Source organism: Puma concolor, chromosome E2 (genome assembly GCF_028749965.1).
Source record: "Puma concolor isolate L17-30 chromosome E2, mPumCon1.1.hap2, whole genome shotgun sequence".
NCBI classification, from domain to species: Eukaryota; Metazoa; Chordata; class Mammalia; order Carnivora; family Felidae; genus Puma; species Puma concolor.
Window position 1 is genome coordinate 58,005,648 of NC_141681.1, and position 27,208 is coordinate 58,032,855.

Consider the following 27,208-nt stretch of genomic DNA (forward strand, 5'->3'; position numbering starts at 1 on the left):
CATTGGGGTGCATGTGCCCCTTTCAATCAGCATTCCTGTATCCTTTGTATAAGTGCAATGGCTGGGTTATAGGGTAGTTCTATTTTTATTTTTTTGAGGAAACTCCATACTGTTTTCCAGAGGGGCTGCACCAGTTTGCATTCCCACCAGCAGTGCAAAAGAGTTTCTTTTTCTATGCATCCTTGCCCGCATCTGTCATTGTCTGAGTTGTTAATTTTAGCAATTCCGACTGGTGTGAGGTGGTATCTCATTGTGGTTTTGATTTGTATTTTCCTGATGATGAATGATGTTGAACATTTTTTCATGTGTCTATTAGCCATCTGGATGTCTTCTTTGGAAAAGTGTCTATTTGTGTCTTTTGCCCATTTCTTCACTGGATTATTTGGCTTTTTTTGGGTGTTGAGGTTAATAAGTTCTTACTAGATTTTGGATACTAACCCTTTATCTGATATGTAATTTGCAAATATCTTCTCCCATTCTGTCTGTTTTGCTGTTTGTTTTTTAGTTTTGCTGTTTGTTTCCTTCCCTGTGCAGAAGATTTTTATCTGGATGAAGTCCCATTTTTGGTTTTGTTTCTCTTGCCTCTGGAGACATGACAAGTAAGAATTTCATGCGGCTGAGGTCAAAGAGGTTGTTGCCTGTTTTCTCCTCTAGGATTTTGGTGGCTCCCTGTCTTACAGTTAGGTCTTTCATCTATTTTATTTTTGTGTATGGTGTAAGAGAATCGTCCAGGTTAATTCTTCTGCATGTTGCTGTCCAGTTTTCCCAACACAATTTGCTGAAGAGACTGTCTTTATTCCATTGGATATTCTTTCCTGCTTTGTCAAAGATTAGTTGGCTGTACATTTGTGGGAACCCAATTCTGGGTTCTCTATTCTGTTCAAGTGATGCATGTGTCTGTCTTTGTGCCAGTACCATACTGTCTTGATGATTAAAGCTTTGTTAACACAGCTTGAAGTCTGGAATTGTGATGCCTCCAGCTTTGGTTTTCTTTTTCAACATTACTTTGGCTATTCTGGGTCTTTTGTGGTTCCACACAAATTTTAGAATTGTTTGTTCTAGCTCTATGAAGAATGCTGGTGTTACTTTGATAGGGATTACACTGAATATGTAGATTGCTTTGGGTAGTATCAACATTTTAACAATATTTGTTCTTCCAATCCATGAGCATGGAACGTTTTTCCATTTCTTTGTGTCTTCTTCAATTCCTTTCATAAGCTTTCTATAATTTTCAGTGTATAGATTTTTCACCTCTTTGGTGAGGTTTATCCCTAGATATTTTATGGTTTTTGTTGCAATTGTAAATGGGATTGATTCCTTGATTTATTTTTCTGCTGCTTCATTATTGGTGTATAGAAATGCAACTGATTTTTGTACGTTGATTTTATATCTTGCGACTTTGCTGAATTCATGGATTCACTTCTAACAGTTTTTTTTTTGTGGAGTCTTTTGGGTTTTTCATGTTGTCAGTGAAGAGTGAGAGTTTGACTTCCTCCTTGCCAATTTGGATGCCTTTTATTTCGTTTTGTTGTCTGATTGATGAGGGTAGGACTTTCAACACTATGTTGAATAACAGTGGTGACAGTGGACATCCTTGTCATGTTCCTGACCTTAGGAGGAAAGCTCTCAGTTTTCCCCATTGAGGATGATATTAGCTGTGGATTTTTCATATATGGCCTTTATGATGTTGAGGTATGTTCCTTCTATCCCTACTTTCTTGAGGTTTTTCATCAAGAAAGGATGCTGTACTTTGTCAAATGCTTTTTATGCATCTATTGAGAGGATCATATGGTTCTTATCTTTTCTTTTATTAATGTGATGTACTATGGTGATTGATTAGGGATATTGAACCAGCCCTGCATCCTAGGAATAAACCTCACTTGATTTTGGTGAATAATTCTTCTAATGTATTGTTGGATCTGGTTGGCTAGTATCTTGTTGAGAAATTTTGTATCCATGTTCATCAGGGAAATTGGTTTGTAGTTCTCCATTTTAGTGGGGTTTTTGTCTGATTTGGGAATCAAGGTAATGCTGGCCTTGTAGAATTTGTTTGGAAGTTTCCCTTCCATTACGATTTTTTGGAACAGCTTCAAAAGAATAGGTGTTAAATCTTTGAATTTTTGGTAGAGTTCCCCTAGGGAGCCATCTGGCCCTGGAGTCTTGTTTGTTGGGGGATTTTTGATTACCAATTCAGTTTCTTTACTGGTCTGCTCAAATTTTCTATTTCTTCCTGTTTTAGTTTTGGTAGTTTACATGTTTCTAAGACTTTGTGTATTTCTTCCAGATTACCCAATTTGTTGGCATGTAATTGCTCATAATATTCTCTCATTGTGTTTCTGCAGCGTTGGTTGTGATTTCTCCTCTTTGATTTGTGATTTTATTTATTTGGGTCCTTTGCTCTTTCTTTGTGATCAATCTGGCTAGGTATTTATCAATTTTGTTAATTCTTTCAAAGAACCAGCTCATGGTTTGTTTGCTATTGATCTGTTCTACTGGTTCTTTTTGTTTGTTGTTTTTTTCCCCGATATCATTGATTTCTGCTCTAATCTTTTTTCTGGTTTGGGGCTTTATTTGCTGTTCTTTTCCCTGCTCCTTTGGGTGTAAGGTTATGTTCTGTATTATGTTCCCTATATACTTCCTATTACTGCCTTTACTGCATCCCAGAGGTTTTTGGATGGACTATTTTCATTTTCATTGGCTTCCGTGTACTTTTTAATTTCCTCTCTAATTTCTTGGTTAACACATTAATTCTTTAGTAGGATAATCTTTAATCTCCAAGTATCCATGGTCTTTCCAAATTTTTTCTTGTGGTTGATTTTGAATTTTATAGCCTTGTGGTCTGAAAATATCATGCATAGTTTTCTGATATCATTTAGTTATCTAGTTGTTTTCCATTCTTCCTCCATGAGCACCTTTATGATGTTTTTTTCCTTTTTTTTTTTTTTAAGATTTTATATTTAAGTGATCTCTACACCCATGTGAGGCAAGAACTCACAACCCCAAGATCAAGAGTCACACGCTCCACCAACTGAGCCAGCCAGGTGCCCCATTTATGATCATTTTTTGAAATCTTTGTTGGGCAATTATTAGTTCTTTATTAATTTAGGGCCAGTTTTGTAGGTTTATTTTGTTCTGATTTAAATGCATTTTTCCATTTCTTGGTATATTTTGTGATCTTTTCATGAGATTTGGGAATTAAAAAAAAAAAACCCTCTGGGCACAGACTTATGGACTTGCTTTGTAGAAAAGAACACAAATAATGGTATTTCTGGTGCCTCTCACACATGATCTGGGCATTTGTAATGTCTGAGTTTTTGTTATTTCTCAGTTTAAGAAGTTGTAGTTACAATTATTCCTCTCTTTGTCTCCAGCTCTGTAGTTTCTGTTGTTTGAACAAATGCTGACCTTTTATCTGAGTGGCCACCACACTGTGTCCAGAGGATGCTCTCATTCCCTCTATTTTCCATGTAATCCATGACAGAAACAAGTCCCTTACACAGCTGCAAAGAAGTTGTGAACATACAGGTCACTCATTTGTTTCCATCAGGAGAGTCAAGGGAAATGGATCGCAGTGCTGTGGAGGGCAGGGAGCTGTGACTGTGGAGAAGGGTCAGAGAAAGGAGACCACACAGGGGAATTCAGGAGAATGCTTCTCCAAAGCCAGTGGCGTGGCAAATGAGAGGGGCTATACTTCATAAGTTCTTAAAACTATTATGGCTTAAAGCCTAGAGTTTTAACAGTCAGGTGGAGACAAATAGCCACTGCATTGCACCTGGAGAGAAGGCAGGTACACTACCCGGGGGCAGACAGCTTAGAAACAATGATCTGAAGAACACTAGGAGCACACAGGCATGAGATTATTCACTATTCTAGGAGCATTACCCTCAGAGGCAACATTCACTGAGATGCCTGCTTGAGAGCAAAGGAGATGGGTGACACCATTTCCCTCCCCACTCCTCAGAATAAACATAGAGTCACTTGAGTGAAGCAGCTTAGTGGGGACACTGGCTGTCTAAGTTGGTTACACCAACCTCCCCCCACCCCCACCCCCACCCCATGCTGTGGTGGGAGTACCATCCTGATTCAAGCTTGCCTCAGGCTCAAAAAGGTCAGCTCCTCTCCAGGAGACATACACAAGCTGCTGCCCACACCACATTTCCTGACCAGATAGTTCTGCAGGGCCTCAGTTCTGGTGGAGTCGGTATCAGGTCTGATTTCACAAAGAGACCAGACCACACCTAGTGAACAGTCGCCACATTCAGGCGAGGGACCAAATACTGTTCACAGCAGGCAAGGAGAGCATCCGCGGATCTGGCCTGGAGGATATAACAGAAGATAGAACTGCCTTTTCTAACTTCCAGAGGAAGGCAGAGATTTAGACAAAGTGCCAAGATGGAAGAATGTTTCCCAAATGAAAGAACAAGATGTGGCTTCAGCCAGAGATCTAAGCAAAACATTTATCAGTAACAAACCAAATGGAGAATATAAGACATTAATCATAAGGACATTCACTGGGTTGAGAAAAGAATCACACGAACCTTACTTTATTTTTGAGAGAGAGAGAGAGACAGCGTGAGCAGGGGAGGGGCAGAGAGAGAGAGAGAGACAGAATCCAAAGCAGGCTCAGACTGTGAGCTGTCAGCACAGAGCCTCAGGCAGGGCTCAAACCCACAGACTGATGGGGTCAGATCATGACCTGAGCCGAAGTTGGGCACTTAATCGACTGAGCCACCCAGATGCCCTTTGAGAACTTTACCACAGAGGAAAAAGAGTTAAAGAAGAATCAAACAAAGATAAAGAATGTGAATAAATGAGGTTGGAAATTGGCTTGTTGCAATGAGCAGCAGGCTGGATGAAACAGAGGAATGAATTAGTGACCTAGAAGACAAGATAATGGAAATTAATCAAGTTGAACAAAAGAAAGAGAAAAGAATGATCCAGTATCAGAATAGATTTAGGGCATTCACTGCCTCCATCAAAAGTAATGACATTCTTGGGGAGCCTAAGGGTCTCAGCCAGTTGAGCATTGGACTTCAGCTCAGGTTGTGGTCTCACAGTTCATGAGTTCGAGCCCCACGTCAGGCTCTGTGCTGACAGCTCAGGGGCTGGAGCCTGCTTCAGATTCTGTGTGTGTGTGTGTGTCTCTCTCTCCCCCTCCCCTGCTCATGATCTGCCTCTCTCTGTCTCTCAAAAATAAATAAATGTTACCAAAAAAAAAGTAATGATATTCTTAATATAGGAGCTCCAGAATAAGGAGAGAAAAAGCGTAGAAAAATTTCTTCAAGAAATAGCAGAAAACTTCCCTAATCTGGAAACAGACATCCACATTCAGGAGGCACAGAATACTTGCATAAAATAACCAAAAGTGGACCCACACCAAGACATTGGATTTAAAATTTCAAATACGGTGATAAAGAAAAAAATCTTAAATTTGTCTTAAAGACAAAAGCAGTCCTTCACTTGCAGGGGAAAACCCATAATGCTAGCTGGAGATTTCTCAATAGGAACTTGGAAAGTCAGAAGGGAGTGGCATGATGTATTTAATGTGCTGAATTGGAAATGTCTGTAACCAAGAATACTCTATCCACCAAGGCTATCATTCAGAATAGAAGGAGAGATAGAGTTTCCCAGATAAGCGAAAAGTAAAGGAATTTGGGACCACTGAACCAGTCCTGCAAGAAATGTTAAAAAGGAATCTTTGAGGTCACAGAAGACACCAAATATGAAAAGACAAGAAAGGATCAGAGAAAATGTCCAGAAACAATGATAGAACAAGTAATAAGGCAACAATAAATACATATCTATCAATAATTACTTTGAATGAAAAGGTACTTATACACTCCCATCAGAACACTTACGGTGTCTGAATAGATTAACAAACAAACAAACAAAAGACAAACAAAAAATGACCCAGACCCATCCATATGCTGCCTACAAGAGACTCAATCGAGTACTGAAGACACCTGCAGATTAAAAGTGAAGGGGTGGAGAAACATTTATCATGCAAATGGATGTCAAAAGAAAGTCAGAGTAGCAATACTTATGAATGACAAACCAAACATTTTTGTTCTAGTATTGCATTTATCCTTCCTAGGACCAGTGTAATCCTGGCCTCATAGAATGACTTTGAACAGGTTCCCTCTATTCCATAATTTGTAAGATTTGGAAGAAGATTGTCATTAATGTTGTTGTTGTTGTTTTTTAATGTTTGTTAGAATTGACCAATGAAGGTATGTGGTCTTGGACTTTCCTGTGCTGGGAGGTTGTTTTTTTGTTTTGTTTTGTTTTGTTTTGTTTTGTTTTTAATTTCAAATTCAATTTTAATCATTATTCATCTCAGAAGATTTCATATTCCTTGGGATTAAGATTCATATTTTAATCTTGCTAAGTTGTGTGCATTTTTAGGAATTATCTGTGTTTTCCCCCTAAGTTATCTGATTTTTTAATATATATTTATTGTAATCTGTTATCATACTATATACTAATTGGATTCTTTGTTGTGTTATTTTCTCTTCAACTTCTCATTTGGTTTTTGAGTCTTCTCTCCTTTTTTCCTTGGTTAATGTAGTTAGAAATTGCCAATTATGTTTATTTTTTGGAAATACTGGGTATCACTTTCAATGTTATATTGTTTATTCTGTTCTCTATTTTATTTTTTTTAATTTTTTTTAAAGTTTATTTATTTTTGAGACAGAGAGAGACAGAGCATGAATGGGGGAGGGTCAGAGAGAGAGGGAGACACAGAATCCGAAACAGGCTCCAGGCTCTGAGTGGTCAGCACAGAGCCCGACGCGGGGCTCGAACTCACAGACCACGAGATCATGACCTGAGCTGAAGTCGGAGGCTTAACCGACTGAGCCACCCAGGCGCCCCTATTTTATTTATTTCTGATTTTTCCTTGTTATTTTCTTCCTCTACTAAATTTCACCTATATTTGTTCTTTTTTTTTCTAGTTCCTTGTGGTGTAAGGTTAAGAAAATAAAGTTGAGGGACACCTGGGTGACTCGGTTAAGTGTCCTACTGTTGATTTTTGGCTCAGGTCATCATCTCAGAGTTCATGAGTTCAAGCCACATGTCAGGTTCCACTCTGGCAGTGCATAGCCTGCTTTGGGTTCTGTCTCTCAAGAATAAATAAACATTTATTTATTTATTGAAATAAATAATTTATTTATTGAAGTTGAAACAAACAATTTAAACATTTATAGCATACAAAATTTGAAATTGGAGTGTTCAGTAGATAAAATTATTAGAAATAAACAATGCAAGTGATGACCAAAAGAATAACACAACTAAAATATAAAAATAAGGATTCTTTAGGATTTCTGTAGATTATCATCTGTGAACAGAAATAATTTTATTTTTTCTCATCTAATTTAGAGTTCTTTAATTTTTCTTTTCTTTCCTAATTGTTCTGACTAAAACATACAGTACTATTTTGAATGGAAGTGGTGAAGTCACTTCATTACCTTGTTTCTGATCATACAGGAAAAGCTTCCAGTCTTATACTACTGAATAATATGTGAGATATCAGCTTTTCCTACATACATGGCCTTTAGTGGGTTGCAGCTGTTGCATTGTATTCCTGCTTTACTGAGTGTTTTTAATCATGAAATGGTGTTCAATGCTCACTTCCTGTTCTGTAACTAATATGATCATAGCATTTTTGATCTTCATTCTGTTAATTTGAAGTTTTAAACTGATAGTTTTCCATATGTTGAAACACCCTTGAATTCCAGGAAGAATTCACAGTTGACTATGCTATAAAATGGTAAAATGAACTTTTGATCCAGTTTGCTTTATTTTTTGGTGGGCTTTGCATGACTATTCCCCACAGGTAGTAGTTTGTAGTCTTCTTCACTTGTAGCATCTTCCTTTAGCGTTGATAACCTCTTAATGCTCGTGTTACAGAGAGTTTTTCCATAATCTCCCTTGTCTTTACTCCTTGAAAATGTTTGAGGAGAATGAAGTACTTTCTCATTAAATGTTTGTATGAATTATTTAGAGAATTCATCTGGTACAGGACTTGTCTTTATTTAGAGTTTTTGTTTTGTTTTTTGTTTTAATAACTTTTTCAATTTACTTATTAGTTGTAGATCAGTTGAGATTTTTAAAATCTCATAATTATCCATTGTCACCTCTTAAAATTATTTTTATTTCCATGCTATTAGTTATACTGTGTCTGCCTTCACTTCTTCGCTTCTGATTGTAGTTGGTCTTCTCTCTTTCATTCCTTCTTGATTTAGTTAAAAGTCTGTCAATTTTGTTGATTTGTTCTGAAAAACAAATATTCCTACTGTTGATATTCTCCTATGTTTGTTATATTCTAGTTTGTTCATTTGTGTTTTGTATTTAAATGTCTTCCTTCTGATAATTTTGGCCTCATATGAGGCATAGGAAAGTGATTTGTGCTACACCATGACAATACTACAGAATTATCTATCAGGCCATGTGCTCAGTACATTGTGTGCAAATTTATGTGTCCACAGAGGAATGAAGTCCTTATGATTACTTCTCAGCCATCTTGCTGACCTTCTCTGACTGATATTAAGGTTGTATAATAGAAGTCATCAGCTCATTCATCTGCAAGTAGGAAGTGGAAAGATTTTACTTTTCTGTTATTTGATATCTTTCAGCTGTATCTTCACATGGCACCCTGAGCTTCCTGCCAAAGTCTTGCATAGAAGCTTCTTTTCAAAACAAGTCAATGGGGAGATGCAAACACAGCACCCTTGAGAATTTACACTTAATGATAGACTGGGACAATGATGGTGAAAGTGAAGGGCATCAAGGATATCACGAAGGACATATCCAAACTGAGACAAGTGCCCATAATAAGAATCTCAGTGCCCAAAATGGTGAAGAATATAAAGCATTTTGGAAAAACCTTTTTAAGTCCAGCACTTCAGCAGCGCCATGTGTTTCTGTAAGCAAAAGCTCAAATCAAGTATTGAAACATACATATTTATGGAATGAAAATTTGGAAGATGTGGAAACCTACCTAGTGAATGCTGAAAATAATTATTTGAACTATTTTGAAAATAGAATTATATTGACCTTTCAGTCCAATATTTCTGAAAGTCAGAGATTTCAAGATGAAGAAAAAAGTGCTAAGTGGCATAAATTTGGGAGGTCCTTTACCGAGCAGTTGACCCCACAAACTTACCAGAGCACTTATAATGAAGACACAATTGTTCAATGCAGTCAATATGAGAAAAAATTTAACCACACCTCAAATGTTAACAAACATCTGAGGAGTCATTTTCCAGAGAAGCATTTTGAATATAATAAATGTGGGGAAGATTTTTATCAAAGCTCAAAACTTATTATACATAATCAGAATATGAGAGAGAATCCTCACAAATATAATGAATGTGAGAAAGCTCTTAACCAGTTCTCCAGTGTTGGTGATCATCAGAGGACTCATGTGGGGAAAAACACATACAGATGTCATAAACCTGGGAACATGTTTAGTCAGTCATCAAGACTAACTATACATAAGACAATTGAAGCTGGAGAGAATAGGTACATTTGTAAGGAATGTGGCCAAACCTTTGACTCACACTCAAAACCAACTCAACATCAGCAAATACATACTGGGGAGAAACCTTACAAATGTGAAGAATGTGGTAAAGCCTTTAAGGACGGCTCATCACTAAATGGACATAGGCGAATCCATACTGGAGAGAAACATTACAAATGTAAAGAATGTGGCAAGGCCTTTACCCATCGCTCAAGCCTTACTCAACATCACAGAATTCATACTGGAGAGAAACCATATAGATGTAAAGAATGTGGTAAGGCCTTTAACCAGTACTCAAAAGTTATTCAACATCACAGAATTCATACTGGAGAAAAACCTTACAAATGTAAAAAATGTGGCAAGGCCTTTAACCTGCATTCAAACCTTACTCAACATCACAGAATTCATACTGGAGAGAAACCTTACCAATGTAAAGAATGTGGCAAGGCCTTTAACCAGCACTCACACCTTACTCAACATCACAGAATTCATACTGGAGAGAAACCTTACAAATGTATAGAATGTGGCAAGGCTTTTAAGAGGCACTCAAATCTTATTCAACATCACAGAATCCATACTGGAGAGAAACCTTACAAATGTAAAGAATGTGGCAAAGTCTTTAATGGTTATTCACAACTTACTATACATCACAGAATCCATACTGGAGAGAAACCTTATGACTGTAAAAAATGTGGCAAGGCCTTTAAACACCAGTCAAACCTTACTCAACATCACAGAATCCATACTGGAGAGAAACCCTACGACTGTAAAGAATGTGGCAAGGCTTTTAACCAGCACTCAAACCTTATTCGACATCAAAGAATTCACATTATATAGAGACCTTTAAAATGAAAGAACCTGGCAAGGCCTTTACCCAGGACTCCAGCCTTACTCAACTATCGCAGAATTCAAAGTGGGGAAAATCTTTACCAATGTAAAAAAAATGTGGGAAGGCCTTTAATCACTGTTCCACCTTTAGTCATTATCAGAATTCATACTGGAGCAAACCTTACAGATTTTAAAACTGTGAGAATTTGTAAGGATGTTCAACACTTACTCCACATCAGAGAATTGATATTAGAGATTAATGATACACATGTAAAGACTGTTATAAGATGCTTAAGCTGTGTAAACCCTGATTCCTGACCACAGAATGTGTCCTAGAGATGATTTTACAATATAAAATATTTGGCACGCCCTTTAATCCATGTTTAAGTCTCAATTGACACCAGAGAATTCATACTAGAGGGGAACTCTATAAATAGGAAAAATGTGGTAACATTTTTCAGACTGCTTCAGCCTTACTTAGCATCACAGAGTTCATTCTGAGGAGAAGCATCACAAAATGCAAAGAATGTGGCAAACCTCTAGCTGAAACTCACAATGTACTTAACATCATAGTTATGAAACAAGAAAAAACTGTAAAATGTAAAGAGAGTAGCCTAGCCTTTAATTGCCATTCGATCGTTATTCATGAGTACCCCAAAATGAACGCTTGGTTCAATCCCTACAAATGTAGTGAATTAGCAAAGACCTTCATTTTAAATATAAACTTTAGAAAACATAAAAAAAAAAAAATAAAGTAACTTGGAAGATATAACTATTTAGAAATGTATTTAATTGAATATCAAATGTCACAAATTCACAGAAAGCAGCACATCAGTCACTCTATTCAGACATTACATCAAAAGATTTATAAGGAATAATGCAAAGTTCAACACTTAGAAAATGTATATGCTATTTTGTTTCAAAAGATAGAAGAGATAGATTTTTGCATAGGTATAATTTCAATATGTTTTTGTTTTACATTGACCTTTAAGATTTGTGACTAGCAAATATTAGTGTATTTCTAGTTTCATATCACTCTAGAAAATTCATTTATTCTTACGGAGGTGTAAAAGTATGTGGCTGATTGTTGCTGCATCAAAGATATGAGATGCCCTTCCTTAGGTGGGACTCACGCATATCTAATTTTCCATGGAAGATGAAGGACAATATGATGTGCAATATGTGTAGAAAATCTAAATGGAGATGCCATTTGTGGTTATAACATTGAAGGAATTTCATGAAAGAGGTGTTCAAAGCATCATCCTTCTCCATTTATTAAAACTAACCATGGTTCTCAGTGTTAGAAATAAAATATTTTACTAATTGGTCTCTAAGGAAAAAGAGGTGGCAGTCTAGTGAAGTACTGATGAAATTTCATAATAACAATAGAAATAGAGAATATGAATCAATGTGGTTGGAATGAAATCTTCACAGATATCACAAAGAGGATAGCTAACTCTTCCCTAAAGTGGCATAGGATTGTACATTCACATTTTTTAAGAATAACTTCAGGTTTGGAAGAGGTTTAGTATGCAAAATTAAGCTGTTAACAACTGAAAGTAGACTATTATGTTTTCTTTAAGCCTCGTGGTAACCATAAAATGAAAACCTGTAGTAGATACACAAAAGATAAAAGGATGGATGTATACCACGATAGAAATCATCAAATCACAAATGTAAAGAGCAAATGAATAAGAAAGGGCAGATAATTCTAAAACAGCCAAAAAACAATGAAAATAATGTTTCCAGAATTTGATGTGTGTGGGAAAATACTGTTGAATAAAGGTTGTAATTTACTGTAACAAGTAGCCAATAGTTTATCAAAACCAACTTGTACAGGCTAATAAATCTTTTCTACAGTACTCTGTTTTCTAACCTCTTTCTATTATACACTGTATTTTTTTCACTCATGTTATTTAATTTACATTTTATCTGGTATTCTAATCTCCATAAGTTACTTGTCCTTTCAGGCATGTTGCCATAATATCCCCAAAGTCCTAAGATTTATTATATTAATTTTGGGGCAGTTTTTCCTTGTGTAAAATTGCATTCTAAAAATAAGATACCTAATGAAGGTTTATCCAATCAATGTCCTTCCTTTGCTTCCACATTATCTCTAGACAAACCTTATCACTGTCTCCTACAGAAGGAACATGCCTAACCATTTGAATGGACAAATTTACTGGTCCAATGAATTCTTGAAAATTTGAATGTACATCAGTTCATCATTTAACACCACACAGTATCACCTTTTATTTTGATCACTTTTCTCACATGGTATGAATATCTTGCCCACTTGCATTGTGGGCATAAGACTCAGGGTGACATCTTTACTTGCCCCTCTTGGCTCACTTTTCAACATGCGCAGTATAAGACTTCATGGTTAGTAGTGGCTCCCCCGAGCGCATGCGCAGAGAGAGTTTTCTCCTCAAGTGCTGCACATGCTCACAGAGGACACCACACATCTCAGGGCCAAAGCCTTCAGTCATGTGCTCCTACCTTAACCTGCCCAGATTTTCAGAGTACCAGCCCTGAATCTTAGCTCAACCACCCACACACCTGAGTTCACAGTTCAGGCAAGTTGGAACCAGGCCTCTCTCAGACCAATGTTATCACACCCAGAGTTTTTTGTTTTGTTTTTTATTATTATTTTTTAATATGAAATTTATTGTCAAATTGGTTTCCATACAACATCCTGTGCTCATCCCAAAATGTGCCCTCCTCAATACCCATCACCCACCCTCCCCTTCCTCCTACCCCCCCCCCCCCCCCAACCCTCAGTTTGTTCTCAGTTTTTAAGAGTTTCTTATGCTTTGGCTTCCTCCCTCTCTAACCTCTTTTTTTTTTTTTTTTCTCTTCCCCTTCCCCATGGACTTCTGTTAAGTTTCTCAGCATCCACATAAGAGTGAAAACATATGGTATCTGTCTTTCTCTGTATGACTTACTTCACTTAGCATCACACTCTCCAGTTCCATCCACGTTGCTACAAAAGGCCATATTTCATTCTTTCTCATTGCCACGTAGTATTCCATTGAGTATATAAACCACAATTTATCCATTCATCAGTTGATGGACATTTAAGCTCTTTCCATAATTTGGCTATTGTTGAGAGTGCCGCTATAAACATTGGGGTACAAGTGCCCCTATGCGTCAGCACTCCTGTATCCCTTGGGTAAATTCCTAGCAGTGCTATTGCTGGGTCATAGGGTAGGTCTATTTTTAATTTTTTGAGGAAACTACACACTTTTCCAGAGGGCTGCACCAGTTTGCATTCCCACCAACAGTGCAAGAGGGTTCCCATTTCTCCACATCCTCTCCAGCATCTATAGTCTCCTGATTTGTTCATTTTAGTCACTCTGGTGTGAGGTGATATCTGAGTGTGGTTTTGATTTGTATTTCCCTGATGAGGAGCGACGTTGAGCATCTTTTCATTCATACCTAGAGTTTTTAATGCTCTCTCCCATTTCTACCTTTCCTAGTACCAAAACTTCAGACATGCACACAAGCAGAATGCAAGTGAACCCACTGCCCTACACCCCAACTAGGGACCTGAGTCTGACACCGTCCACAATGCAGGGGACCCTGAGCAGACAGGGAACAGGAACTAGTCATTCAGGATCACCCTGTGTAATATAAACACATAAGACACCCATCAATCCCACCTCCAGCAGACCTTCTGATGCTCCTGCCCCCAGCCCCAGTTCCTGTTTCATACTTCGGGGCTAACATTCTGGGCACGGAGCTCAGCTATCCCAGAATTTGCATCAGGAATAGTCCCTTTGCCTAAATGGGGCCTGCAGAGCCTAACAGAGAATTATCCCTTCAGATTTTGTCGAAAACGACCTCTTAGACCATGAAATTGCCCTCCACAGCTCCACTGCCAGTCCCTGATCCTCCCTTCTCAGACAGCTCAGAGAACAGAGTTCCTAGCAGCTTCACCTCCTGGGTGACCCAAGTTGACATTCATACTTCACTGACACTCAGACTCAGATAAAGGAGAGCAAAGGACGTATAATTTGGGAAGTCACTTTCACCTTTCTGGTTCAAACAGTGCCTCCAAGGTAACACATAGCATCCCACCTTCCATTCCTGGGATGTCCATTGACTTTCCACCCATTAAAATTAACCAAATACATAAGTGCAGATGATTGACTCATTAAATTTCCCTCAGAGCTTCTAATCCACCTTCTTTCTGTCTCCCATTCTGCTCTCTATATTTGTGCTTCCACACCCAACATCATTTTTTAAATTACTGATAATGAAAAACAAGAGAAGGAATGTTTGCTCCCAGCAAGGCTCACCCAATATTTAAATCCTCCTAGAAAAAATGAACATATGGTATCTAATTCCCAGGGTTTTAGAAAGATTAAATTGCATAATGTGACAATCCCAGCCCAGCATCCTGGACACAGTGAATTCTCATACACTTGGAGCCTATAGTAGATACTCAATAAACATTCCTTTCATAAATGTGTGCATATTATTTAGTCCATACAGCCTTGCTCAGACACCACAGCCTTATCTAGTCCCTTCTCAGCTTGCAGGAGATGAGCAGAGAATGTCATCTTTCCAGAAGCTGTTAGTAATTTCCACTGGCAACAGCAGTATTTGTGTTGAGATAGGATGATGGTTGGGCATAAGACAGTCAAGTGTGCTCTTCTGTTTTCTCTTGCTTTGTGCTACTGGAGATGAAGTCTGGGGAGAGCAATCTTACTGGTTGTTAAAAATACAAATTAATGAGCTTCATCCAGACGTAGGGAGTCATGATATCTGAGAGGAGGGCCCTAGAATCCGTTCTTAATAGGAAACTACAGTGATTTCTGTGTACATGAAAGCTTTACAAGCAATGTTTAGAAAAGCTGTTTTTAGCCTTGGCTTCATATTGGGATCCCCTGTATAGTTTTTAGAACTACCATCTCCAGTGTCTCAACCCCAGAGATTCTGTCACTTGTTGATAGAGTTTTGCATCAAGTAGGTCTTAATGAAATGGCTCAACTTATTCCACTGTGAGGCCAATGTAAACACAGAGGGTCCCAGGTTCACTCTTGAAGATGAAGTACAAGGTCTGGTCAATGGGGAAGCCTCCATGGAGAGGCCTTCTCTGTGTTACATTTGATAGGGGAGGGTCAGTCTACCCCACACCCCTGATATGGTACTAGAACTTGTGTGTGTCTCCCGAAGATAAGTGCACCCCAAAATGGGAGAGGACTAAATCATATTGGTACCCCCACTTAGAAACTCCCTATATGTAAAGTTTTTCACATGTCCCCATAGCAAACAGATCACACACCTTCACTGGCCATGGGGTGGCTTTTGAATTTTACTGTGGATGCCAGGGAAGCCACTGGAACAGAACATAAGTCCTTAGAGGATGTAGGAGCATGGGAAGAGTGAGACAGAGAGATGTCCTTATGTGACCACCAGAGAAATAAACCTAGGCTTCCAATATCAGTCCATTCCAGCAGAGCTTCCCAAAGTACATTTTAAGGTTGGGTTTTCTCCTTTGACTTTTGGCCCTCACCTGTGCCACCTGCTTCATTCATTCCCACCTACCTGGGTGTGTGGTACTGTCTTCTTTCTTTTCATGTGCCAGGGCTCTTAACTTCCCCAAGGAAGGTGACCAGATCAAGTCTAGAGACAGCAAGACCTGTTTATAAGCAAAAGAAAGAAACTCTTGCTGGAGAATCTTCTATTTCAAATCCAGCACTATGGTAAGTAGAGAAGAGATGACATTACAGAAGGATATATAAAATTATTTCTCCAAATGCTGTTTGGAGTCCCCTGTATGTAACCTCTTCGTCTCATTCTCTCCACAATCCTGAATTCAACAATTTATGCATTTGCTGTAGTCTAAAAATTCCTGTGTGGTAGGGATCACGACTCTTCATCTGTTTTTCTAATGGCCAGAATCCATGGAAACGATCAGTTTCTATCTATTTGCATCTCTATACTTGCTCAGTGTCCTTTAACATAGCAAAAGGAATTGGAATGAGTCCCACATGGGTACCACAAAGGAGATTCCTCCTATGGAGAAAGAAGACCCTGGATGACTCCTTTTTCTCTGAGATGAAAGCGGATTCATATTCTGTTGTCAGTCTAACTGCAGTCTATGTAGGATATACCCAAATATTCCAAAGAGTCCGTGGTCCTGAAGATAGTGTCCCTAGTGAGACTAACCTGATGACCCCTTAGGGATCCAGGTCCAGAACCTGAGGCTGAGTCTGGGCCATCAGGTAGAACAGAGACCTGTCTTGATGGAGCAGTATCCCTGATGCAGGTGTGATGTTTCCTGTCCCTGAAAAGGACTCTCTGGAGTAAGAAGCTTTTACTTCAGTTAACACAGGTTAGAGATAGCTGTAGTTGTGGTCATAATTCTAGATATTTTGTGGTCTTAACCTTGCAGTGTTAAAGATCTCTCCTTCTCAGGTTGCATTAAGGTCAGACCTTGTGACAGGTTTTAATGCCTATGCTTGATGCCACTTAGAGATTCTGTAGTGACCGTTAGGAGTGCCAGTTACTTGAATGACCATGAAACATGGTAACCATCTTTGTGGAACTGTCTTCAAAACCTCACACCCAGGTAAATTTTAATCAAATATAATATCTTATAGTGAAAGATACACATTAAAAGATAATTTGGGGGCGCCTGGGTGGCGCAGTCGGTTAAGCGTCCGACTTCAACCAGGTCACGATCTCGCGGTCCGTGAGTTCGAGCCCCGCGTCGGGCTCTGGGCTGATGGCTCAGAGCCTGGAGCCTGTTTCCGATTCTGTGTCTCCCTCTCTCTCTGCCCCTCCCCCGTTCATGCTCTGTCTCTCTCTGTCCCAAAAATAAAAATAAACTTAAAAAAAAAAAAAAAAAAGATAATTTGAATATCCCTGCATTTTTTCAGGAAAAACTATTTCGTTCCTGATTGAACTTTGACCTTATCTACTGGGAAATTAATACAACATAATTTTATGAATAATTATAAAACAATTCATTGTATGGCTATAATTCATTAGTTATTACTAGAATAGATTCTCTATGTTAGTCACAATTTTACCTACAATGTGAATGCCTTATAATTCTACATACACTCTGAGACATGAATATATAAATGACTGACAGGGGGAAAAACCGACATAAGTTTTATCATAAGATGAGGAAGTTTTATAATTCCTGCAGTATATAGAGAAGAACCTAGATACACACAGTGGTCATCATTCAAGAGAAATTGGTCTGTGGTTCTCCTTTTTAGTGAGATTTTAGTCCGGTTTTGGAATCAAGGTAATGCTGGCCTTGTACAATGAGTTTGGAAGCTTTCCTTCCTCCCTTCCTTCCTTTTTTTTTTTTTTTTAACAACTTCAAAATAATAGGTGTTAACTCTTCTTTAAATGTTTGGTATATCCCCTGGAAATCCATCTGGTCCAGGACTCTTGTTTATTGGGAAAGTTTTGATCACTGATTCAATTTTTTCTACTGGTTATGGGTCTGTTCAAATTTTCTATTTCTTCCTGTTTCAGTTTTGGTAGTTTATATGTTTCTAGGAATTTGTCTATTTCTTCCAGATTGCCCAATTTTTTGACATATAATTGATTATAATATTCTCTTATTATTATTTGTATCTCTGTGGTGTTGGTTGTGATCTCTCCTCTTTCACTCATTATTTTATTTACGTGGATCCTTTCCTTTTTACTGATCAATCTGGCTAGGGGTTATCAATTTTGTTAATTTGTTCAAAGAACCAGCTCCCAGTTTCATTGATCCATTTTACTTTTTTTTTAAATTTTGATATCATTGATTTCTTCTCTAATCTTTAGTATTTCACTTCTGCTGTTTTTGGGCTTTATATGCTTTTTTTTTTTTTTTTTTTTTTTAGCTCCTTGAGGTGTAAAGTTATATTGTGTACTTGAAACCTTTATTCCTTCTTTAGTAAGTCCTGGATTGCTATGTACTTCCCTCTTATGACCACCTGCGCTGAATCCCAGAGTTTTGGGAATGGACTGTTGTGTTTTCATTTTCATTGACTTCTATGTACTTTTAAATTTCCTCTTTAATTTCTTGGTTAACCCATTCATTCTTTAGTAGGATGTTCTTTAATCTCCAAGTATTCATGGTTCTTCCACATTTTTTTCTTGTGTTGATTTTGAGTTTCATAGGGTTGTGGTCTGAAAATATGCATGGTATGATCTTGATATTTTTGCACTTGTTGAGGGTTGATTTGTGACCCAGTATGTGATCTCTTCTGGAGAATGTTCCATGTGCACTCAAGAAGAATGTGTATTCTGCTACTTTAGAATGAAATGTTCTAAATATATCTGTTAAGCACATCCAGTCCAGTGTGTCATTCAAAGCCATTGTTACCTTGCTGATTTTCTGCTTAGATGATCTGCCCACTGATGTAAGTGGGGTGTTGAAGTCCCCTACTATTATGGTATTACTTGTGATGAATTGATTTCTATATTTGGGTGTTTCACATTTGGGGGTATAAATATTTATAATTGTTAGATCTTCTTGGTGGATAGACCCCATAATTATGATATAATGCCCTTCTTCATCTCTTGTTACAGTCTTTATGTTAACATCTAATTGGTCTGATATAAGTTTGGCTACTCCAGCTTTCTTTTGATGACCATTAGCATTATAGATGGTTCTCCACCCCCTTACTTTCAATCTGCAGGTGTCTTTAGGTCTAAAATGAGTCTCTTTTAGGCAGAATATATGGTCTTGTTTTCTCATCCATTCTGATACCCTATGACTTTTGATTGGAGCACTTAGTCCATTGACATTTAGAGTGAGTACTGAAAGCTATGAATTTAGTGTCATTGTGTTGCCTAAAGAGTTGGTGTTTCTGGTGATATTCTCTGGTCCTTTCTAGTCTTTGTTGGCCTTTTTTGTTTTGTTTTGTCTTTTCTCTACTCAAAGAATCCCCCTTAAAATTTTTTGCAGGACTGGTTTAGTGGTCACAAACTTCTTTGGTTTTTGTTTGTCTGGGAGGTCATCACTCAAGAGAATAAAGGGACTGGCAGTTGAGAAACATGCATTGATAAAGGCCTGGGTGTTCACTTCCCTCCACATAGTCTAATGAAAAAGAAGAAAAAATTACAATGGTGGAAGAGATGGTATGAAAAGTTACAAAAGTGCTCCTCGGGACAAGAATGCTTGGTGTAGCTGTTATCTCATGGGAGGATCCAGGTGTGCTTGTTCCTGTGAATATATTGGCTCCTCTGCTTGTGCATGCACAGAATGAAAACCATAATGAGTCCTAAACACACAGTATCTGGGGGTACATCTGAACGCTGCATTGAGTAAGTCTACGTGATTGCCACAAAGTATAGCAGAGCAGGTTCCAATACTTACAGTGTTTGTGATGTATTTGTTGTTCTTGGCACACATATCCATAGCAACTGTGATATTTACCAGTTCAGATAGGATCCTGTAGATGATATTGGAGGGGCCTATGGAGTCTGGGGCTGTTACTTAATTACTTAATGCTTTGCCCACCTGGAATTCCTGGGACTGATGGTGATGGCCTGGAAAACACTCAAGGACCAGAGTTGCCAATGGACTCACCTCTGAACACTGTCTGAAACTAGAATATAAGTCTGTGTCCAAAATCATGGAGAAAACGTTTCAAACCAAAAGTTGCCAAGATATCTAGGATGCCCTAGAAGGAATGAGCAACACTTGGCTACATTCAGATGACTGTGAAAAATTTGTCAGATTTGTGCTGGTTCCACTTCAGTAAAGGAAAATAATGACATAAAAGGTAGAAATCCTGCAGGTTTCCATGGAAAATCTGAACAGAAAGTTCATTCCCAGTGTCAGATTCTCAGTTGCCATTTTTCAGGGTTCAAAATTTATGTTCACAAACAGAGAAACCAGCATGGAAACATCATTTGTGGACCACCTTTTCCATGAAAAATGAAATCTACAATATTCATTAACATCTAAAGTAATTATATAGTATATGGCCCACTGTTACTATTCATTAACATCTAAAGTAATTATATGGTATATGACCCACTGTTACTAATGCTATCTTCCATTCATTTTAACATTGATGACTTTATGCTTCTGGACTAATTTTTTTTTCCACTGATGTCAAATAATATAATACATACATATTTTTCTCTCTTCCTGATTTTGGCACAAGTCTCCTAAAACTCTAATAATTTTGAAGTGATAATAGATAGTACTTGGAGCATTTCATGTTCTAATGAAGTGACTCTGGGTGGGCTTCTGGATGGGAGCTGACCACCAGAAAGACCAAGCCATGATCAGAAACTTGGGACATTCAGCTTCATCTCCCCAATCCCCTTACTCTAGAAAAGAAAAAAGGGCTGGAAATGGAGTTAATGACTGGTCATGCCTGCATGAAAAGGGGTCTATAAGAGCCCAGTAGTATGGAGTTGGACAGCTTCCAGGCTGGTGAACACATCCACACGTCCTAACTCCATAGGGACAAAAGGTCCTATGTGTAGGACCCTTCCAAACCTCACACTATGTATCTCTTCATCTGGCTGCTCATCTGTACCCTTTATCATATCCTTTGATAAGCTGGTAAACATAAATGTCTCCCTGAGGTTTGCGAGCCACACTAGCAAATTAATTGAACCCAAATAGGAGATTATTGGAAGCTAAAATCGATACCCAGTCATTCACAAGTATGAGTAATAGCCTGACCTTGTGAATAGTGTCTGAAAGTATGTGTATTGTTGGGGAGGGGGCAGTCTTGTGAGATTGAACCCTTATGTGTGAGACCTAACAATATATCTGGGTAAATGGTGCTCAAATTGAGTTTAATTGCAAGACATACAGGTGGTGTTGGAGACTTGCTAGTTGTTGAATGGAAAGCACATTCTTCATATTTGTGACTAGAAGTGTCATAAGTGCTTTGTGTGTATAGTAAGAGTGACATACAGGAGAGAAACACAGTAGAGAAGAACTGGCCTTTTCCGTTCATAGGATAGAAACAATAGGGTTTTTTTTTTCTCTTTACAACTGACCAAAACAATTCAGTTTAAAAAAATGTTTAGTGATCACCTAATTACCGGTAGAATCAACATTTGAACCTGGGTACTGACAGCAACAGCAGGAATTCACATGCCCTCCCAGAAGAACAACTGTTCTTGGATTCTCTCCTCTGTTTGGCCATCAATGCTTCATCCAGAAGCCTTCACGTGGAATAGCCTTCATGGTCTGAGACTAGACTAGACTAGTCTTTTAAAAAAATGTTTTATTTTTTATAGTTTAAGAAAACTATATGTGTGAAGAGATAGAAATAGAAGTAGAGTGAGAGAGGAGACAAAGCCCTCATTCTTAGCATATATACAGAAGTACAAAGCCTGAAGAAAAGGATATCACAACTGAACAAATAGGCACAATAAATAACTATAGACTTTGAAAAAAAAAGATTATCTAAAGGTTAATGCCCAAACTCCATAGTAACAGGAAGTAGTAATGAAAACAACAAAGATGCTCAACATCACTTACCACTGAAGAAATCCATATCAAAACTATGTTGAAATATCATGTGACACCTATCAAAATAAAAAACATAAGAAACAACATGTGTTGATAAGGATCTGGAGAAAAAGGAACCCTCATACTGCTGTTGGGAATGCAAACTGGTGCAGCCACTCTGGAAAACAGTATGGAGGTTCTTCCAAAAGTTAAGTATAGAACTACCCAACTATCCAGCAATAGCACTTCTAGGTATTTACCCAAAGGATACAAAATTACAGATTCAAGGGGTACATGCACCATGATGTTTATAGCAGCATTATCAACAATAGCCAAACTAGAAAAGAGCCCAAATGTCCACCGACTGATGAATGGATAAGGAAGATGTGGGGTGTGTGTGTGTACAATGAAATAGTACTCCGTCACCATAAGAACTAAATCTTGTCATTTGCAATGATGTGGATGGAGCTAGAGTGTACAATGCTAAGTTAAATAAGTCAGTCAGAGAAAGACAGATACCATATGATTTCACTTATATGTGGAAATTAAGAAACATAACAGATGAACATATGGGGGAGAGGAAAGAGATGGGAAACAAACCATAAGAGACTCTTAGCAATAGGGAATAAACTTATGGGTGATGGAGGGATGTGGGAGGGGCATAGGCTAGATGGGTGATGGCTATTAAGAAGGGCAGTTATTATGATGAGCACTAGATGTTGCAAATAGGTGATCAGTCACTGAATTCTACTGAAACCAACATTTCGCTGTATGTTAATGAACTATAATTTAATTAAAAATTAAATAATAATAATAATAAAGCAAAAAAAATTAAGACTTAATTATAGGCTGCTTGAGATTTTCTCTCTGCCTCTCCTCCACACATACACACCAAAATAAATGTTTAAAAATTCTAATCCTTCAACATTTTCATCAATATTTGGTGTTCTTCTCTTTTTTTATTTCAGTTATTCCAGAAAATACTGTTTTCTTACTGTAAATATGAAGTGGTCTTACTAGTTTTCCTGGCGACTCAAATTAAAATTGCTTAAAAGCAGGGGCGCCTGGGTAAGTCAGTCAGTTAAGCATCCGACTTCGGCTCAGATCATGATCTCGTGGTTTGTGGGTTTGAGCCCCGCGTAGGGCTCTGTGCTGACAGCTCAGAGCCTGGAGCCTGCTTCAGATTCTGTGTCTCCTTCCCTCTCTGCCCCTCCCTGACTTGTGCTCTGTCTCATTCTGTCTCTTAAAAATAAATAAATGTAAATTTTTTTAATTGCTTAAAAGCATAAAGTTGAACAAAAATCAAAAGGGTGACATTAAAACATCAGTGAGGCTTGATATTAAACCAAGTAACCTTTTTTCTCTTTTAGGAAACCTCCCCTCCTACTGTTCTTTATCCCTAGACTCTGTCTTCTCCTTGTATTGCTCTGAAGCACTGAGGTTCATTTTCAGCAACAGAATGGATGTGTAGGAGAGGAAAACTTTTTCTTCTCCCATTCTCAATTCTTTAGCTGGTTATTTTATTTTATATTTTATTTATTTTATTATTTTATTTTATTTTATTTTATTATTATTTTTTTCTCAACTTAGTTAACATACAGTGTAGTCTTGGTTTCAGGAGTAAAATCCAGTGATTCATCACTTACATATAACACCCAGTGCTCATTGAACAAATGCCCGTCTTAATTCCCATCACCCATTCCCCCCCACCACCATCACCTCCATCCCCATCAACCCTCAGTTTCTTCTCTTTATTTAAGAGTCTCTCATAGTTTGCCTCCCTCTCTGTTTTTATCTTATTGTTCTTATCCTCCCCCTACGATCATCTGTTAAGTTTCTCAAATACCACACATGAGTGAAATCATGTAATATCTTTCTCTGACTAACTTATTTTGCTTAGCATAATACCCTCCAGTTCCAACCATGTTGTTGCAAATGGCAAGATTTCATTCTTTTTCATCTCCTAGTAGTTAGTGTTCCATTGTGTATATATACCACATCTATATATAATCCATTCACTGGTTGATAGACATTTGAGCTCTTTCCATAATTTGGCTATTGTTGATAGTGCTGCTATAAACACTGGGGCACTAACCCCTCCACAATTGGAAATCTGTGTATCTTTTGAGTCCCCAGAACTTAAAACCATACCTACTTTTCCATCGAAATAGCCTATTCTTGGCCTGAAGCCTTACATAAAACATTAACAGTCAATCATTCCATTCTTAGTATGTTGTGTGTGTTATATATAGTACTGTTATAATTTAGTAAGCTTGAAAAAAGAAAACATTAACTAAACTATGATGAAAACACATTTCCAGTAGTACATCATATTCATAAAAAAAATAATGTGTATAAAGTGACCAGTCCTGTTTAGACACATGTTATTAAATGGTCAACTTTTTTTAATATGTCTGAAAAGATCAAGGGGGGAATGGATGTCTAGAGAGGTATAATTATTCTCAGTGTGTCTCTCTTTTTCTTTTGACCACATTCAAGTTTTTTTTTTTTTTTTTTGCATGACATATATTACTCATTTTACTCTTAAAGTAGCTCATGCTATGGTTTTATAGCTTCTGTGCATGCAGAATGATTTGATTGTTGCTGTTTCACAGACATAAGGGGCTATTAGATGATGGGGAATTCATGCTTCCCTACTTTTCCATGGAAGATTAAGGACACTGTCATGTATAATGTATGAAGAAAGTCTACATGGAGATGTTATTTGTAATTGACATATGAGAGTGATATCAGTCACCAAGAAGTAAGTGTTTAGGCCACTATTCTTTCCATTAAAGTAAGAGAGAGAAACATTCTGAATTTAAATAGTTTTGGCAGTTGCTCTATAGAAAGAATATGGTGGCAGTTCATAAAAATCTGAGCATATCTTCATAATAGCAATTGTTACAAATCAAGAATATTAGTTATACTGTTGAAATAAAGATATTTTCAAAGATATTTGAGGAAAGTATAGACAACTTCTGTAAAAGTATGTAAAAATTTGGAAGTCTACTTTTACTCAATAATTAGTCTCAGTTTGAGTAGCACGGAAAGCATAACTCACAGATCCTTATATCAGAGGAACAAGAATGGTTCTTGAAAGATTGTGATGGGTATTTTGATCAAAGATCATACAGTGATTTTGCAGTGGTTTGTTTAGTGTGTATTTTAAATTCATATATTTTCATTAATAACCCTGAATGGATTTTAATGTCTTAACACTGACTTTTAATAAAAGAAGTGTTATCCTACACCAACCTTAGCCTGCCTCATCTTCATCAAGGTTGCAGGTAAACAGACAGTAACCCAAAGTACACTTGACCCTTGTAAAACATCGGTTTGAACTGTGGTGTAGGTCCAACTTCTAGTACTATAAATGTATTTTCTCTTCCTTTTGATTTTCTTAATATTTTCTATTCTTGAGTGCCCTTTCTGGTAAGAATACATATCGAACACCTATATATATCAAATATATATTAATTGACTACTTTTGATAAGTTTTCTTGTCAACAGTAGACTATTAAAATGAAGTACTGGGGAGTCAACTTTGTACAGATTTTCAACTGCATGGGTGGTGCATGCACTGAACTCTTAGAATATTCAACGATCACTTGTACTTGTTAAAACAAAGGGATGATATCATTAATAATCTCTTTTCCCAGTGGCCTTAAGCTACAAATTATTTGAGTTTAATTTTCCCAAAGTTTATATATTACATCTTTTCTTCCTTTTTGTAACTGCTGGGACATTATGGTGTTATTAAGAAGGATAACAAAGAAGGATTATTGAGAGTGTAGATGAATAATTTCTTGATACTGCTGACTTGGAATCCATTGTGTATAACCAGGCTGGCTGCGGGGTTCTGAAGTAACTCTAGCTCCACCCAATAGCAAACACACTAGATAACAGCCCCTACAGTCAAAAGCAAATATAAGTGCTATAGTTTTCAGCATACAGGTCTTTTACATCTTTGGTTAGGTTTATTCCTAGGTATTTTATGATTCTTGGTGCAATTTTGAGTGGGATCAGTTTCTTTATTTGTCTTTCTTTTGCTTCATTGTTAGTGTATAAGAACGCAACTGATTTCTATACATTAATTTTGTATACTGCGACTTTGCTGAATTCATGTGTCACTTCTACAGACTTTTGGTAGAGTCTATCAGATTTTCCATGTATAATATCATGTCATCTGCAAAAAGCGAAAGATTGACTTCATCTTTGCCAATTTTGATGCCTTTGATTTCCTTTTGTTGTCTGCTGTTGTTAGCACTTCCAACACTATGTTAAACAACAGCGGTGAGAGTGGACATCCCTGTCGTGTTCCTGATCTCAGGGAAAAAGCTCTCAGTTTTTCCCCATTGAGGATGATGTTAGCTGTGGGCTTTTCATAAATGGCTTTTATGATGTTTAAGTATGTTCCTTCTATCCCGACTTTTTTGAGGGCTTTTATTAAAAAAAGGATGCTGAATTTTGTCAAATGCTTTTTCTGCATCGATTGATAGGATCATATGGTTCTTTTCTTTTATTAATGTGATGTATCACATTGATTGATTTGCAAATGTTGAACCAGGCCTGTAGCCCAGGAATGAATCCCACTTGATCATGGTGAATAATTCTTTTTATATGCTGTTGAATTCGATTTGCTAGTATCTTATTGAGAATTTTTGCATCCATATTCATCAGGGATATTGGCCTGGAGTTCTCTTTTTTTGCTAGGTCTCTGGTTTAGGAATCAAAGTAATGCTGGCTTCATAGAATAAGTATGGAAGTTTTCTTTCCCTTTATATTTTTTGGAACAGCTTGAGAAGGATAGGTATTATCTCTGCTTTAAATGTCTGGTTGAGGGGCGCTTGGGTGGCGCAGTTGGTTAGGCGTCCGACTTCAGCCAGGTCACGATCTCGTGGTCCGTGAGTTCGAGCCCCGCGTCAGGCTCTGGGCTGATGGCTCAGAGCCTGGAGCCTGTTTCCGATTCTGTGTCTCCCTCTCTCTCTGCCCCTCCCCCATTCATGCTCTGTCTCTCTCTGTCCCAAAAATAAATAAACGTTGAAAAAAAAAATGTCTGGTTGAGTCCCCAGAGGAGCCATCTAGTCCTGGACTCATATTTGTTGGGAGATTTTTGATAACTGATTCAATTTCTTCGCTGGTTATGGGTCTGTTCAAACTTTCTATTTCTTCCTGTTTGAGTTTTGGAAGTGTGTGGGTGCTTAGGAATTTGTCCATTTCTTCCAGGTTGTCCAGTTTGTTGGCATATAATTTTTCATAGTATTCCCTGATAATTGCTTGTATTTCTGAGGGATTGGTTGTAATAAATCCATTTTCATTCATGATTTTATCTATTTGGGTCATCTCCCTTTTCTTTTTGAGACACCTGGCTAGAGGTTTATCAATTTTGTCTATTTTTTCAAAAAAAAAAA

General features: G+C 37.6%; 1 protein-coding gene across 2 annotated transcripts in view; it reads left to right on the top strand.

The window, feature by feature from the left end:
• The window catches only part of LOC112851108 (KRAB domain-containing protein 5-like), a 57,097-nt gene that overhangs the window by 13,941 nt on the left and 15,948 nt on the right, over positions 1-27,208 (top strand). Inside the window, exons 5-6 of one of the 2 annotated variants that reach the window (XM_025914646.2) lie at positions 8,634-8,855; positions 15,468-15,473. In XM_025914646.2, the coding sequence (XP_025770431.2) occupies positions 8,634-8,855; positions 15,468-15,473 (228 nt within the window). Of the gene's footprint in view, positions 1-6,294; positions 10,136-15,467; positions 15,474-27,208 lie in introns of those variants that run through there. The other variant, XM_086690613.1, reaches the window with a different exon arrangement.